Source organism: Cervus canadensis, chromosome 15 (genome assembly GCF_019320065.1).
Source record: "Cervus canadensis isolate Bull #8, Minnesota chromosome 15, ASM1932006v1, whole genome shotgun sequence".
Classification (NCBI taxonomy): domain Eukaryota; kingdom Metazoa; phylum Chordata; class Mammalia; order Artiodactyla; family Cervidae; genus Cervus; species Cervus canadensis.
Window position 1 is genome coordinate 21,204,881 of NC_057400.1, and position 14,589 is coordinate 21,219,469.

At 32.1% G+C, this 14,589-nt stretch overlaps 1 protein-coding gene across 1 annotated transcript in view; it reads right to left on the minus strand.

Annotated features, from left to right (window-relative positions):
* The window catches only part of LRP1B (LDL receptor related protein 1B), a 2,049,143-nt gene that overhangs the window by 280,887 nt on the left and 1,753,667 nt on the right, over positions 1–14,589 (minus strand). Inside the window, exons 53-56 of the mRNA XM_043488135.1 lie at positions 13,643–13,765; positions 9,959–10,099; positions 8,618–8,805; positions 2,214–2,397 (exon numbers count right to left, since the gene is read on the minus strand). Coding sequence (XP_043344070.1) covers positions 2,214–2,397; positions 8,618–8,805; positions 9,959–10,099; positions 13,643–13,765 — 636 coding nt within the window. The remainder of the gene's footprint in view (positions 1–2,213; positions 2,398–8,617; positions 8,806–9,958; positions 10,100–13,642; positions 13,766–14,589) is intronic.

Consider the following 14,589-nt stretch of genomic DNA (forward strand, 5'->3'; position numbering starts at 1 on the left):
AAATTGGTGTAACCACTGAAGAAAACAGGCTTCCCTAGTGGCTCTTCAGTATAGAATCTGCATGTAATGTAGGAGACCTGGGCTTGATCCCTGGGTTGGGAAGGGAATGGCAGCCCAGTATTCTTGCCCTGAGAATTCCATGGACAGAGGAGCCTGACAGGCCACAGTCCACGGGGTCGCAAAGAGTTGGACACAGTGAAGTGACTCACACACACAACAGAAAACAATATGAAGTTTGCTCAAAAAAATCAATAATAGAACTGTCATCCAGCAATCTTATTTCTGGTTACATTTCCAAAGGAAGTGAAAACAGGATGTCAAAGATATATCTGCACTCTCATATTTATTATGCATTATTCACAATAACCAAGACATGGAGACAACCTAAGTGTCCATCAACTGGTAAATGGGATCTATTCAGCTGTGAGAAGTAATAAAATCCTTCCCTGGCATTTGAGACAACATGGTTGGTGCTTGAATTGTGCTAAGTAAAACAAATCAGACAGCAGGAGACAGATCCTCAATGATATCACTTATATATGGAACCTAAAAAAGCCAAACTCATAGGAAGAGTAGAATGGCAGTTACCAAGATTTGAAGGGTGGGGAAAATGAGATTATGTCACTAAAGAGTACAAACTTTCAGTTAGAAGATGAATAAGTTCTGGGGGGCTGATGCATCATATTATGATCACAGATAACAACACTGTACTATATATTTGAAAGTTGCTAAGACTTGAAATTTGCTAAGATCCCAAATGTTCTAACCACACACAAAAAAATGGTAATTATGTGAAGTGATGGAGATGTTAACTATTAATAATACCACCATAGTAATAATATGGCAATATATAAGTGTGTCAAATCAACACATTATATACCTTGAAAGTTATACAATATGTCAATTATACCTCAATAAATTCTGGGAAAAATATCTATCCTCTGTTTAGCAAAAGATTTATGATTCAAGGACACTTATTTTTCTATCAAAATTATTACTAGTTTCTATTTATTGTTGCTAATAGAAAACAACTATACTATGGATACACGATATAACAAGACCCAAACTAAAAATGATCAGCATTCATCACTTCTACACAATCCTTTGTGAAAAGTTTAAAGTAATGGAAATATTGACTTGTTTTGGGATTTCATCTATTTTTCTTGCCCAGTGTCAGTAAACGAATAATATAGTAAGCAGTGAGTTGGCAGAAAATAAAAACAAAACAGTATCCTGGCAAATAAAACAATGGGCTTCAAATAATGTGCAAATTTCTTCAGAGGTGAAAACTCCAAGAATAAGTAAGAGTGGAATGAAAAATTTAAAGGAGTTATTGTTTTCTCCATATGTGCAAAATTGTAATCAGTTAAAAACTAACATTTTAATTTCTATACTGTTATTTATTTGATAAAAGTAGATGAGAAAACATCTATTGCTTTAAATGTTGTCATCAACATAAATGTATATGAGAAACTGGCAATGCTATTTGATTCATTATACTCATTATCAAAGTAAGAGGAATAGAGAAAATTAAACACCATTTTTTGCCCATTTTAGGTTATTATTATATACTATTTTGCATCATTTTAATAAGCATGGTTTTATCACCTGATGAATCATAGTTTGTTTTAAGTTATAGGTCATGTTTTATTGAATTTTCTAATTTACAAACTTTAACACACTACTGGAAATAAACATAAGATTAATAATACTTGTCTAATCACTGGAAGAATTCACATAGTCTTACATGGATGACTTATTTCTATTGTTGTCATCAATATAACTGTTATTATTATTCTTACTGATGTATTTTCTCCTTGGCACACATATATGAGGGTTTGTGGGTGGTATAAGGAGAAGGAAAAAAATTATTAGGACACTGTCACAACAGGTTCTTTAATAGTTTTGGCCAAACCTACTCCCAAGAGCTTGCTACACAGCAGAAAGCAGTGCTAGAGATAGTTTTTCACTTGTTCTCAAAATCTACAAAACATTTAATAATTCACAAGACCAAACTGTAATGGTATTACAAGCTGAGCGGTGTGTGGACAACACACAAAATCAGAGCAATGGATTCCCAGTCAAGGTAAGTAGAGGAGAATTTTGACTTATTAGCAACATCAAGGAGGAATGAATTCCATAAGAATAGCTATGAAATCAAGGATTCATACATATAACTGACGCTGGATCAGTGGACAAGTTCAATTCAATACCTGAGAGTGACTTGCAGCCATTTGGGTTATCAGGTTGTATTTCATATCCATCTGTACAGAGGCACTTGTAGGTTCCATATGTATTGATGCATTGCTGGCTACACGGAAAGCCCAAAGAGCATTCGTCAATGTCTACACATGTTTTACCATCATCCTTCAGTTGAAATCCAGGCCAGCATTTGCACTGGAGAATGAAAAACGAGCATAATCAATTTATACCATTGCCATTGTCTCTTCCTATTGGATATCCATTTAGCATGATTCAAGCAAGAAAATCACTGAAGAATAGATAATGCCAAGTTTTTCTATCCCGCAGCAATTAAACTTTAATCGGAATTACATATATGGTGTACAGCTTAAGTTTAAAAAGCATCCTCCCTAATATCTTCGTTTGACCTGAGATTGACAAGATTACAAAAGTTAACTGGCGTCAATCAGCAAACCATGGTGGCTAGAGAATGGCAAGGAAAAACTAAATCATCAAATTCTTCTGTTTCTTTTTCTTTATTTTTTTTGCATTATATTGAACTTTTAGAAGGCTGTTTTAACAACCATAAGGATTAACCCTTATATGGAGCTTAAAGTTTACTAATACTGTCACATATGTTTAATTTCATTAGAGTCTTACAGAAATCTATGATGTAGACACTATTACTAGTTAACCCATGAGAAACCTAGATGCACAAAGATGAAATTGTGTAGATAAAGTCAGTTGGAGAGCTTGCTCTTGCTGTAATTTTTAACAAATATTAAGGCTCAATTAATATATATTGGTAGGGTCTGATTCCTTTACCAAACATGTTGTTGCCTGGAGAAATAATAAAATTAACATAGTTTCTCCACTATAATTAAATCAATGTGCATCATCAGATATTTTTTCTTGGTATCTCTATCATGTTCTGTACAACCCTCTGATGATCATGTGATACTTCCTAACTGGCATATCAGTTCTCAGTATAATGTCATGCAATGTATGTCTTCGCATTTCTGAAAATAATGAGGGGCTATGATTGGTCTTTCAGTTGTATATTCAGCACCTGCCAAGTAGCATATGGGAATCATAATTACATAAAATGAACTTATAATTGGTCATACGATTATGACCATATTAACCTTAAGACTATCCTATAGCCTTTGAATAAAGGAACCTGTGAGTACCAAATAGGAGTGTGAAATAGGAACTCTAAATTGTTAAGAAAAGCTAGCATTCATTATAAACATTTGAACCTATGTATCTATCTGCAAAATATTAGAGAGAGAGATGTGTGCTTACTATTAAATAATCAGCAAACAAATAATTGAGGAGTAGAATTTCAAAGTACAAAAAATGGTGTTCATTATGTGGAGAAGGAACATCAGCTTCACCTGAAAGTGCTCAAAAGATAAATGAATGTTTCCAAGTCCTTTTACATAAAAACGAATCTCTTTAACCCCTTGGCACATTTATCTTCAATATTTATGCCAATATTTATCTAATAATTCTAAACCATTACAGAGGATATTTTGTAATCTCCAGAATCCATTAGCAAGCCAGCAAATCAAAGCAAAAGCCACAACATAATTTCCCAAATTCTCCTCATCAGATCATAGCTTGTGACAGTATTACTTTCCTTGAGAAGACTCATCCTACCACCAGATAAGGAAGTCAGGGGAATTGGTGCTTATGCTATGTCCAAAATAAAAAAAGAGTGTGTGTGTGTGTGAGAGAGAGATGTGAAATGTCACTAAGTATAATTACAAATAGTTAAAATGGTAAATTCTAAGTTGTATATTTTACACAATTAAAAAAAAAACAAAATTTTCAAAAAGAAATTGACAGGTTGCCAAAAGATATCACTGAAACAACTGGAAATTAGATCATGTGATCATGTGGAAGCCAGAATACACATAGGCAGACACAGGATAGAGTTGAATTCAAGGGGCACTTCAGGAAAAATGAGAGAACGTGTTATGGACTGCATTACATTCCACTCAAAAGAGTAATCTATAAAGAAACAAATAGTGTCCCTATTCTAAAAGGGTTTTGGAAAATTACTTTGAATGGCTAATGTCAGGTTATAGAACGACCATACTAACTAGCTGGTTTGGATAAAAACATATTTATGGAAAATTAATATCTTGAAGGTAAAATTTGTAAAAGTTATCAAGTGTAATGGACATTTCTATAAACAAATGAAATTATATTTAAGAGGAAGTTTTTTTTAAAGTGTTTATTGAAAGAGGTTTTTTAAAATTAATTTATTTTAATTGGAGGCTAATTACTTTACAACCTTGTAGTGGTTTTTGCCATACACTGACATGAATCAGCCATGGGTGTACATGTGTCCCCCATCCTGAACTTCCCTCCCAGCTCCCTCCCCATCCCACTCCTCAGGGTCATCCCAGTGCATCAGCCCTGAGCACCCTGTCTCATGCATCGGAAACTGGCCATCTATTTAACATATGACAATATACATGTCTCAATGCTATTCTCTCAAATAAAAAGATAATTTCCTCTCCAGTCCATTAACCTTGTTTTACCAAAATCATTTTTACCCCCAAATAATTAAAAGGCATTTAAGAGAAATTCTAGTAACATAACTTTCATAAATTGAATGAAAATTATTAATAATCATTTTTGTCCTCAAAGATAAAAGATTAAAGATTCATCTATATTTAATTAAAAAAGAATGGTTTAAAAATGTTTCACTTTCATTAAAAATATAATCTTTATGAAAGCGAGACACATATATTCAATGTCAAGTTAATATTCCTCATAATTAAGAACTATTTCAGATTTTTATATTAATTTTTTAGAGAAACATATTACTAGAAATAAATATAGCTGTCCAAAGCTTTCCTACAACATTCAGAAAATTTTCTTTTCAGCTTTTAAAGTGATATTTGAAAATATTGATTATCTTACATACATTAAAATTCATTTATCTCCCTCAAGTACATTTATGTTCTCATGGTAAGTTACCCTTCCATCAAAATAAGATTCTTGCTTTTTAGTTAAGTGTTATTATTCCCTTTTGAATAGTTGGATCAATTGTATTTGTTTTACAGCAAATGTGCAAATTATTCACAGTCCAGAAGGTATAAATTTTGCTTTCATAAGCAATTTTCATTTTATTGCATAATTTGGAGTAGGACTTGTCCTGTTTTGCTGATACTGTAATGAGAAGTAGTTTACGGTATAGTTTTCCCCATTCTCTGTAAATAGAGAAATCCATCAGCTAACATATTTTTCCCAAATTAGAGAAGTATTTTCTAATTAAGATTTTTTTTCAATCTCCTATAAATTAACTGTCAGAAATATAACATTAAAGACACATATTAAAATTACATATATAACATAAAAGTGTGATTGTGCTTAGTCGCTCAGTTGTGTCTGACTCTTTGTGACTCATGGACTGTAGCCCACCATTCCCCTTTGTTCATGGGCTTCTTTAGGCAAGAATACTGGACTGGGTAGCCATTCCCTTTTCCAGGATATAGCATAAATATAACATATGTATATATATATATACACACACACATATATATGCATATATATACATATATATATAAACACAATATATTTGCTTTGAATATTTGCTTAAGTTTCTTATTTATTATTCTCAGTTATTTTCTTTTTTCTTAATCTATCTATTTTTAATTGAAAGATAATTGCAATATTGTGTTGGTTTCTGCCAAACATCAACATGGATGAATCACAGCTATACATATGTCCCCTCCCTCTTGAACCTCCCTCCTACCTCTCATTTTTTAACTGGTTTTGCTTCCCTCAGTAGATATTTTATTTTATCCATTACATTAGTTTTGGCATGTGTTTATATTAGAGAGCATATACACAGCAATTTTATCAAGTATCATATACACTGACTTTTAAAATAATTTTTGTCTATTTTAACTCAAATTCTCACTTCATTCTTTGACTCCTTCAGAGAAGTCAAACAGAAAATACTGATATTTTAAAGGTACCAATAAACAACTATTTCACTATGAGGAATCTTATAAAGTAAATAAAATAGCGTAATTTAACATGACTTTCTGGGTGAGAACTAGTTCTACCAAAAGTAGTTTTCCACATATGGGATCTCTAAGCAGTCAGCACTCTCTACATGTAGCCATTAAAAAATATTAATCCTTACTTTTGACGTTATGCCAAAGGGTGGCCATTTCATATTCTATATTTTTTAAATTTTACCACAATATTGTTATGATAGATTAAAAATATACATAGGATAAAAAAAATAAATCTACTTTGAAATTTAAATTTTAGACAAATAGAAATGAGTAAATAGAAATGGATTATTATTTATAACATGACAAAATTATAGCCATTGCCTCTTATAATTTTATAACACATTTCCTGATTTGGGGGGAAACATTTCTGCATTGATTGTACATAAATCACCAATAATATTTTTTCTGCTTCATCAGGTTTCAAAATATGTACTACCAAAATTAATTATCTGATACCTACTCATCTTATTAGGAGCTGTCCTGTCTCATCTGTCTTGCTTCCTTCTACCCACAATATAGTGGGATGAGTCTGTGCATTTGTGTTTTAAGTCTTACATGCATGTGTGGTTAGCTGCTTCAGTTGTGTAAGTCTTACAAGTTGAAATAATTCTTCTTAATACAATATTGGGTCTAAAAACTTTAAAAATAAACATAACTTTCTTAGTATTTTACTTTTTATCTCTATTTTAACATAGGGGAAATTATTATTATACTTCTTAGGTTATATCCACATACAGTGACCAATGCAGTTAAGTTAGTCATAATAACAGAAATTCAGAGATTATAAATGACTGAATGGCTGTTTGGGTGATTTACCATTAGATAGAAATGACTGTCATAGAATGTCAAGGCTGGCAGGGAAAATGCCCAAGCATCTTTGTAATAGACAGATTTTTTTTTCTTGCATCTTTTAAAGAAAGTCACTTAGTCTCAGATGAAACACTTAGACACAAGAAAGGTGACAACTCCTTCCAATATATAGAGTTCTGATGTCCAAAACATCTTTATTATATTGAACAGAATCTGTTTCCCAACTCCTAATTCCAGCCTTTGAAACAACTCAGACAAGATATGCTCCCTATTCCAGTACTTCAGCTATTTATGTATTTATTAATGTCATTTTTAGTTATTTGACTCTTTCAAAATTATTTTTCAAACTTTAAAATTTTTATTTCGTATAAGAGTGTAGCCAATTAGCAATGCTGTGGTACTTTCGGGTGAAGGGCAAAGGGGCTCAGCCATACGTATACATGCATCCTTTCTCCCTCAAGCCACCCCTCCCATCCAGGCTGGCAGGGGAGAGTGAGCAGAGTTCTAGGTGCTATACAATAGGTGCTTGTTGGATATCCTCTTTGAATACAGCAGGGTAGAATTTCATATATTTATTACAGCTGACTAGCCATTTTGCTCTTGGTGAAATTTCTTCCAAAGGTGTGTCTTCCAGACCCCTGATGCCACTGGATGCACAAATGTGGATATAGTACAATTTGTCAAAGTTCCTCTTAAAGTGCCATGTTCCTAAATGTGCAGGTGCCCCAGGTATGTCCTAATCATCACAGAATTCAGTAGAACAAAATTCTACTGACATCTGTACTACTCCTAACTAGATTAGATGGCCTCTGTGTTTCACTGGGGCCATGTTCTTTTGCTGATTCATACAGAGCTATTGTCCAGTTAAAATCACTAATTTCCAAGTGAATTGGTTTTACTGAGGTTTTCCCATATTTACATAATTGATTTTAACCTAAAATACCACTTTAAGATTTAGTTTGTATGCATTCTCCATTTCAACATACTAAAATAGAGATGTTTTCTAAAGCTATTTCTGTCAATCAATTTTGTCAGTGAATCACCTTCTTCAGGAAAGTGGTACCAACAAAAAGCAATTAGTATATTAGACATGATTTATCTTTTAGTGTACCTGCACTCAGTCCTAATAATTCATGTACTCTGTTTTTTTCCTTCCTGTTTATTTGAAAAAAATATTGCATTCTCCAGTGTTGTGATAAAATATAAATGATCAGCCCATTCTACTTCAAAGATATATGAGAGGGAAAATGAGGGAAGAAATAGGAATTTAAGACAGCAGCATGCATATTTACCCAGCTCTTAACAGCACTATCTTTATCAAACACTGACCTTTCTTTTCATTTTTTTCTTTATGATCACCATTTATTAGAAAGCTGAACACTGAAATTTTGTCTTCATGATTATATTCTATTTACATACCACACTATTATTATGGTTCACTGGTATAGAAACTCTCCATTTAAATAATTTTAACTAACAAAATTCTAATGACTTTCAGTCTTACAGCTATATTGAATTAAATAATTTTTATTATCTCAAATTCTAGCCTATCACATGATTTTCTATTTTTGATGAGTACCTACCTTATAACTGACAGGAAGATCCTGACAATCTTGAGAACACCCACTGACCTTCTTACTCAAACACTCATTTATATGGCAGCTCCTCTCATCTGAGCCATCGCCACAGTCATCCTTATTGTCACAAAGAGCTCCACTGGGGATGCACCTGCCATTTTTGCACATAAAAAATGAACTGTTGCATGACTGTTCTGGAAAAAGAAAATAAAACAAATGGAACATAAAGGGCATGCCATTGTTTTATACTGCAATTGCTGAAAACACTCACAAATATGACAACTTGTCAGTCAAAAACTATAGTATATATAGGTATATATAAAATGCTTTCTATTCAGTGTAATATTGTATACACAAAGAAAATCAAGGGCAAACAGTACTTTCGTGTTCAATACACTGCAAATATAGCTTTACATTGAAAATTAGCTATCAAAATAAGCATCAATAGCAAAATTAATGGAGTATTTCTGTCTTAATTAATATTGTGAAGAATGAGTTCAAAAGTGTAATGATAGCTTGACATTTCCCTCAAGTCATAGGTCTCTAAAAAATTGCATGTCACTGAAAATTAAGAATCTGGAATAGGTAGATACTCCTAAATTCCTTTTTTTTTTTCCTGGAAATATAACATTGACATTTTTAAATCTGGGCATAAAAAGATACTTGTGCTGAATAATAGTTGTTTCAAATATAGCTATGGAAAGGAGTTCAGGTTTTGCAGCTATTCAAAACCTGATGATTTAAACATTACTCATTATAATACATGATACAAGAGTGCCTATTAACATGTAAACTATGTGAGAAAAAAAGTAATTGGGTTTATTCTAAAATTTATAACTAGGTATTCATTCTTTGGAATGGTAAAGTGAAAAATAGACCAAGTTTGGCTACATATCTATTTTCCATTCAAATGATATGCAATTTATTTCATTTTGCCTAAGTTTGAATAATATTGACTTTATCTCAGTAAATCTCAACTTCTTTTATGATTAAATGTTCCATTTAAAAGGTCCATACATGGACTGTAACCAAATAGGTCCATACATGGAAATTATCTTCACATTAAATAATGTATTAAGAAAAATGACTTTTTTAAAGCAACAGGATGATGGATTCATCTGGTTCATGCCACACATCTTCATATCTGTGGCACAGACTCACATTTCTAAAACTAACTCCCAAACAAGGTTGATTACCAAGATGCTTCTATTGCATGGTGTCAGTAGAAGTATCACATAATTAACTGCATTTTCTCTCAGTGAATACCACATGAACCTAAAAATGAGTCACAGTATTGCCTTAAAAAATCAATTTTGGAATAAGCATAGTATTGTCCACTTTCTGTACCTGCACTTTTACACTTTGGGTTTATAGGCGCCTCATCAGAATGGTCTGTACAGTCAAAATCTCCATCACACTGCCACTGACTATTTAAAAGACATCGCCCATCGGCACAGCTAAACTCTTCTGCATTGCACTGCCGGTACCCTGCAGGCAAAGAAACGTTTTAATTCACATAACAGATACTGATTAAAACTTCACTCATAACATGCACTCAGCCTAATTAACCATGTGCTACCCAAGCATCTATGGGAGATATTTCTCTTTTCTTTCTAGGGCAGTTGTAATAATTGCAAGAGATATTTCTGGTTGGAAAAATAGGATTAAAGACCAGAAAACAAAGTTGGAAAGAAGGCACTCTTATTTTGTTTCTACGTAAGGAAACAAAATATATATTGCTAACAAAATATATATATATACACACATATATATATTTACATAACAAAATATATATGTAACAAAAGTATATATATATATAAAACTATATATATATATACACACACACATAACAAAATTTATAATGAGTATATAATCTCTCTTCACTTATTGTCTATATCCTAAAGATTTCCCTTAGAATGGAAAACAAAATGAAAGCTATTCAAAATTATTTTCAAGACTAAACTTGGTTAGGTAGAATACTAGAACATATGGATGAACTGACTCTGGATTATAATGATAATTATCAGAAGCTATAATGTCATGTTTATGTTTGGGAAGAAGCACTGAAAGTGTAAAGAAATTGTTAAAATGAGAAAATTAAAAGCCAATTCATAGAGTAATAAGCAGAAAACTATTGTAATTATTTTACATATTGATTCTTAGAGGCATTAAAAGGCTTTACTCAAATCACAGTATCAATCCATCAGTTGTTAATGTTCATATCTATGTCTGTTTGTAAGTAAAACTCATTTGATTTTAAATATTATGAAGCTTCAGATTTTATTTCTTCCTAAGTTTGTAAGCAATAAAAAAAGTCATTTCTTTTGCAAACTTGCTGGTAAATATGAGCAAACATTTCACTTCTGAAGTGAGAAAATAAGATTTTTATGGCTTAAAAAATAAAATTTCAACAGAAAAAGCTGATTCAATAGTAATTATTTACTTAAGATGTTTATTATACTGCATGGCAAAACTACATAGTTCTAAAAATATCCTCAGATTCCCTAGTATTTCTTTTCTCCTTCTCCTTCTCTAGCTCTTCTTCTTCATGCAATATATATGTTCAAGTCTCTTCCAGCCCAATAATAATAAAAATCTATCCATATAACTCTCAACAACAATGACCCTTCTTCCCTGCTCAATCAAGTCCCTACTCAATCTTGATTTCACTTACTTACCTCTAGTTCAACTTTTATTATTAATATCTCATTTCTGCAACTTCTACCCACTGAAATTCTTCTTAGAGCTAACAGATTTCAAGTGATAGTTGGTAAATTTATGTGTCTCTGGCTCCTATCTGCTTCATCTTCCTGCAGCACTTAAAGGTACTGTCTGTTGTACCTTGGAAATAGTTTTCGGATTTAATATTCATCATATATTCTCCCAGACTTCGTACTCTGCTTTTGCTATTTCCTTTCCCCCCTCTTTCTGTAAGAAGTTTTCTCCTGTTATACCCTAAATTGTTAGAGGGGAAGCCCTTATTTCAACCTTCAGTCTAGGGTTTTCCCCCTTTCCTTTCTACAATGAGGGATATTCTCATTCTTTGTCATATTTTTGAATATCATCCTTATGTTGAAGGTCACTAGGTTAATATTATGTGTCCTGATCATACTTTAGAAGTGAAATTTCAAGTACTCACTGTACAACTTCATGTGATTATCTGAGCAAGACTTCATATTCAAAATGTCAAAAATTAATTATTTGTTACATCCTTCTCCTGCATCAGCAAAATTGCCCCTTAACTTCATCCAAAACTCATTAATATCAATGCCATCCTCCCAGTCATCCGAGATAGAAATTGGACTCTACCCTCCATCTGTAACTGTAAATGAATTCTGACCCAGTTCTCCATTTTCCATTCCATCATTTCTGCCTTAGTTCAAAATCACAGTGTTAATTATCATAACTATTATAATAAACTCCTAACAGATTATTTTCTCTTTATAGTACCTCTCCCTCATGGCACTATTTCATCCACTCTGCTGAAAAGGATGGTTCTAAAGTTCAAATTTAACTGTGATATTCCTGTTTTCAAAATGTATACTTGCCAAGTGAGGCAAAATAATTAAATACAAATTCTTTAACATTGTATTTGAGACTTTTTAGAATCTAAAACTTCTAACTCCAACTGACCTCACCAAAGACTAACTGCTATTCCACAACCATGTCAATTTATAGTTTTTGTAAACATATATAGGATTTACTATGTTTGGAACTGTTTTAAGCACTTTACAAATATTAATTATTTAATTCTCTTAACAGTGTTAAGAATTAAATAATGTTACTATATATTTTTTGCAGATAAAGAAATTGAAGTTCAGGGAGATAAAAGTCACTTTTCCAAGGTCACACAGTTAGTAACTGGCAGAATCAGGATTGGACCCAGGCCGTCTGGCTCTAGGGTTCATATTTTTAACAACTATGTCATTTTCTGTAGCATCTAAATATGATTTCCACTGACTAACACTCCCTGTCTCTGTTCTTTAGTGCCTCAAAAATTATTTTCTCATCTCTGATTTTGTATATTATGATTCTTATTATTCCCATATGACTATGAATGTTATTATTCTATATTGCACTCTTGATTTTTCTGTTCATCTGTAATTTTTTTTTTCTAGTGGAATTTCTGTCTCATTCATTTCCATATGAACCAAACATGGTGTCTAGCTGAGGAAATATATTCAATCAGATATAACTCTAGCGTCAGATTTACATTTTGAGTTACGAGTTGGCTTTTAAAATACCACATTGAATCCATGACTTAATGGTGAATTGATATAAAAACTGATATCCACTGATCTCAAGGAGGTTTATATCAAAGGCCAAGGTTAGAGCCATTGGATGGGGAGGACACAGGAGGGAAACTAAATTATTGCCTTTCATAGGTATATGTGGATTTATTTCACAGATTTTCATTTTGTATTGATTCATGCATATATTTAAATATTTTACAAAAGTACTAGGTTTACATAATATTTCATTTTCAACTGGAAATTTTTAATATACTAATTTTATCACAGAAGTTATATATGTGTTCATATACACCTTATATACACAGGACAATTAGATAAATATATACGTAACAAGATAAATTTCAAAATAACAATATTAAATTTTAACAAATATATACATATGCAAACAGATAAAAGAAAAATGTTAAATATGTATATTTTCTGATAGCTGTGTGAATTGTATTCTTTTTTTCTCACTAAAATATCTTATTTGGCTATAAGACTGAACTAGCCAGCCATACATTGTTTTTAAAGTACAAGGTACCTCACAAAGTTCTGAAATTAAAAGATGTTTTTACAAACATTTTCCAGTATGGTTCTTGTAAGAACCCTACAACCATAGGTAAAATTTTCAAAAACATGTGTAACTATGGTAGAGTTTTAAGGGGCTATATGCAGTAGGTCTATATTACCAAATTTACATACCCTTAGTGAGATTAAGAAATGTATTTATTTGTTTTTGTTAAAGACTGGTACTCAGCCTGAGAATCTTCTCCATGAAAAGTTCATATATACTTACCACACTGCAGTGACTCATCAGAACCATCTCCACAGTCGTCGTCATGGTCACAAACAAATTGCTTGGGAATGCATACTTTATTACGGCACATGAAAGCATTTTCATCACATGTATTATTGGGAGCTAAGGAAGACATCAGAAAAAATTAACTTAGATGAGCACCTACTTTATATCAATGTATGACAAAACCCACTGGGAAAAAAAATAAATAAAGGGAAAAAAAAATAAAAAATAAAACATATGGATAAGCAAAAAAAAAAAAAAAGTTTGGGGAATGTATGTTCTCATACACAGTACACTCAGTAATTCCTGGTCATTTTAAAAGAAATGTTAGCTAAACATTCAATGTATCAGATAAATTATTAAAATATATTAACATGCATATTTTGATATAAGTAGTCAAATATATGAATATAAATATGTATAATTCAAAATTTCAGTGTTAAATGCTCAACAATTCTAGAGTGACCTTGAAATTTCAGAACATTAAGCAATTTGTGAGTTTGCTGAAGGATGAATTTAAAGGTTCATATGTGATAAAAAAAATCACTCAACTCTGATAATGTGGTTGGATATTTTTTCTTCTCTCCCCATGGCTGCAGTAATGGTAGCAAGGTGATAAAAACCTTGCTTCTTTGTGAAAAATGGACATGAAAAGACCACCAAGTGCTAAAGCTCATGATGGAAGTGAAAAGAAAATCAAAGGGGCTAAGGAAGTTACTGTTTTAAGAGGAAAATAAAGCTTTGGGGTGACTTCTAGAGTAGGGTGTTGAAATAGGTTAAGATCTACAGTGAAATGAACCCAACCATAAGCACCACACCAAATTAGGAATATTGATCCATGAATGGAACATTGATCCTTCTGGAATACTGATCCAAAAAAGTATTCTCTATCAAGGGCCCTAACCAGTGAGGAAAATGGTTGCTTATGCGCAATAAAACTTGAG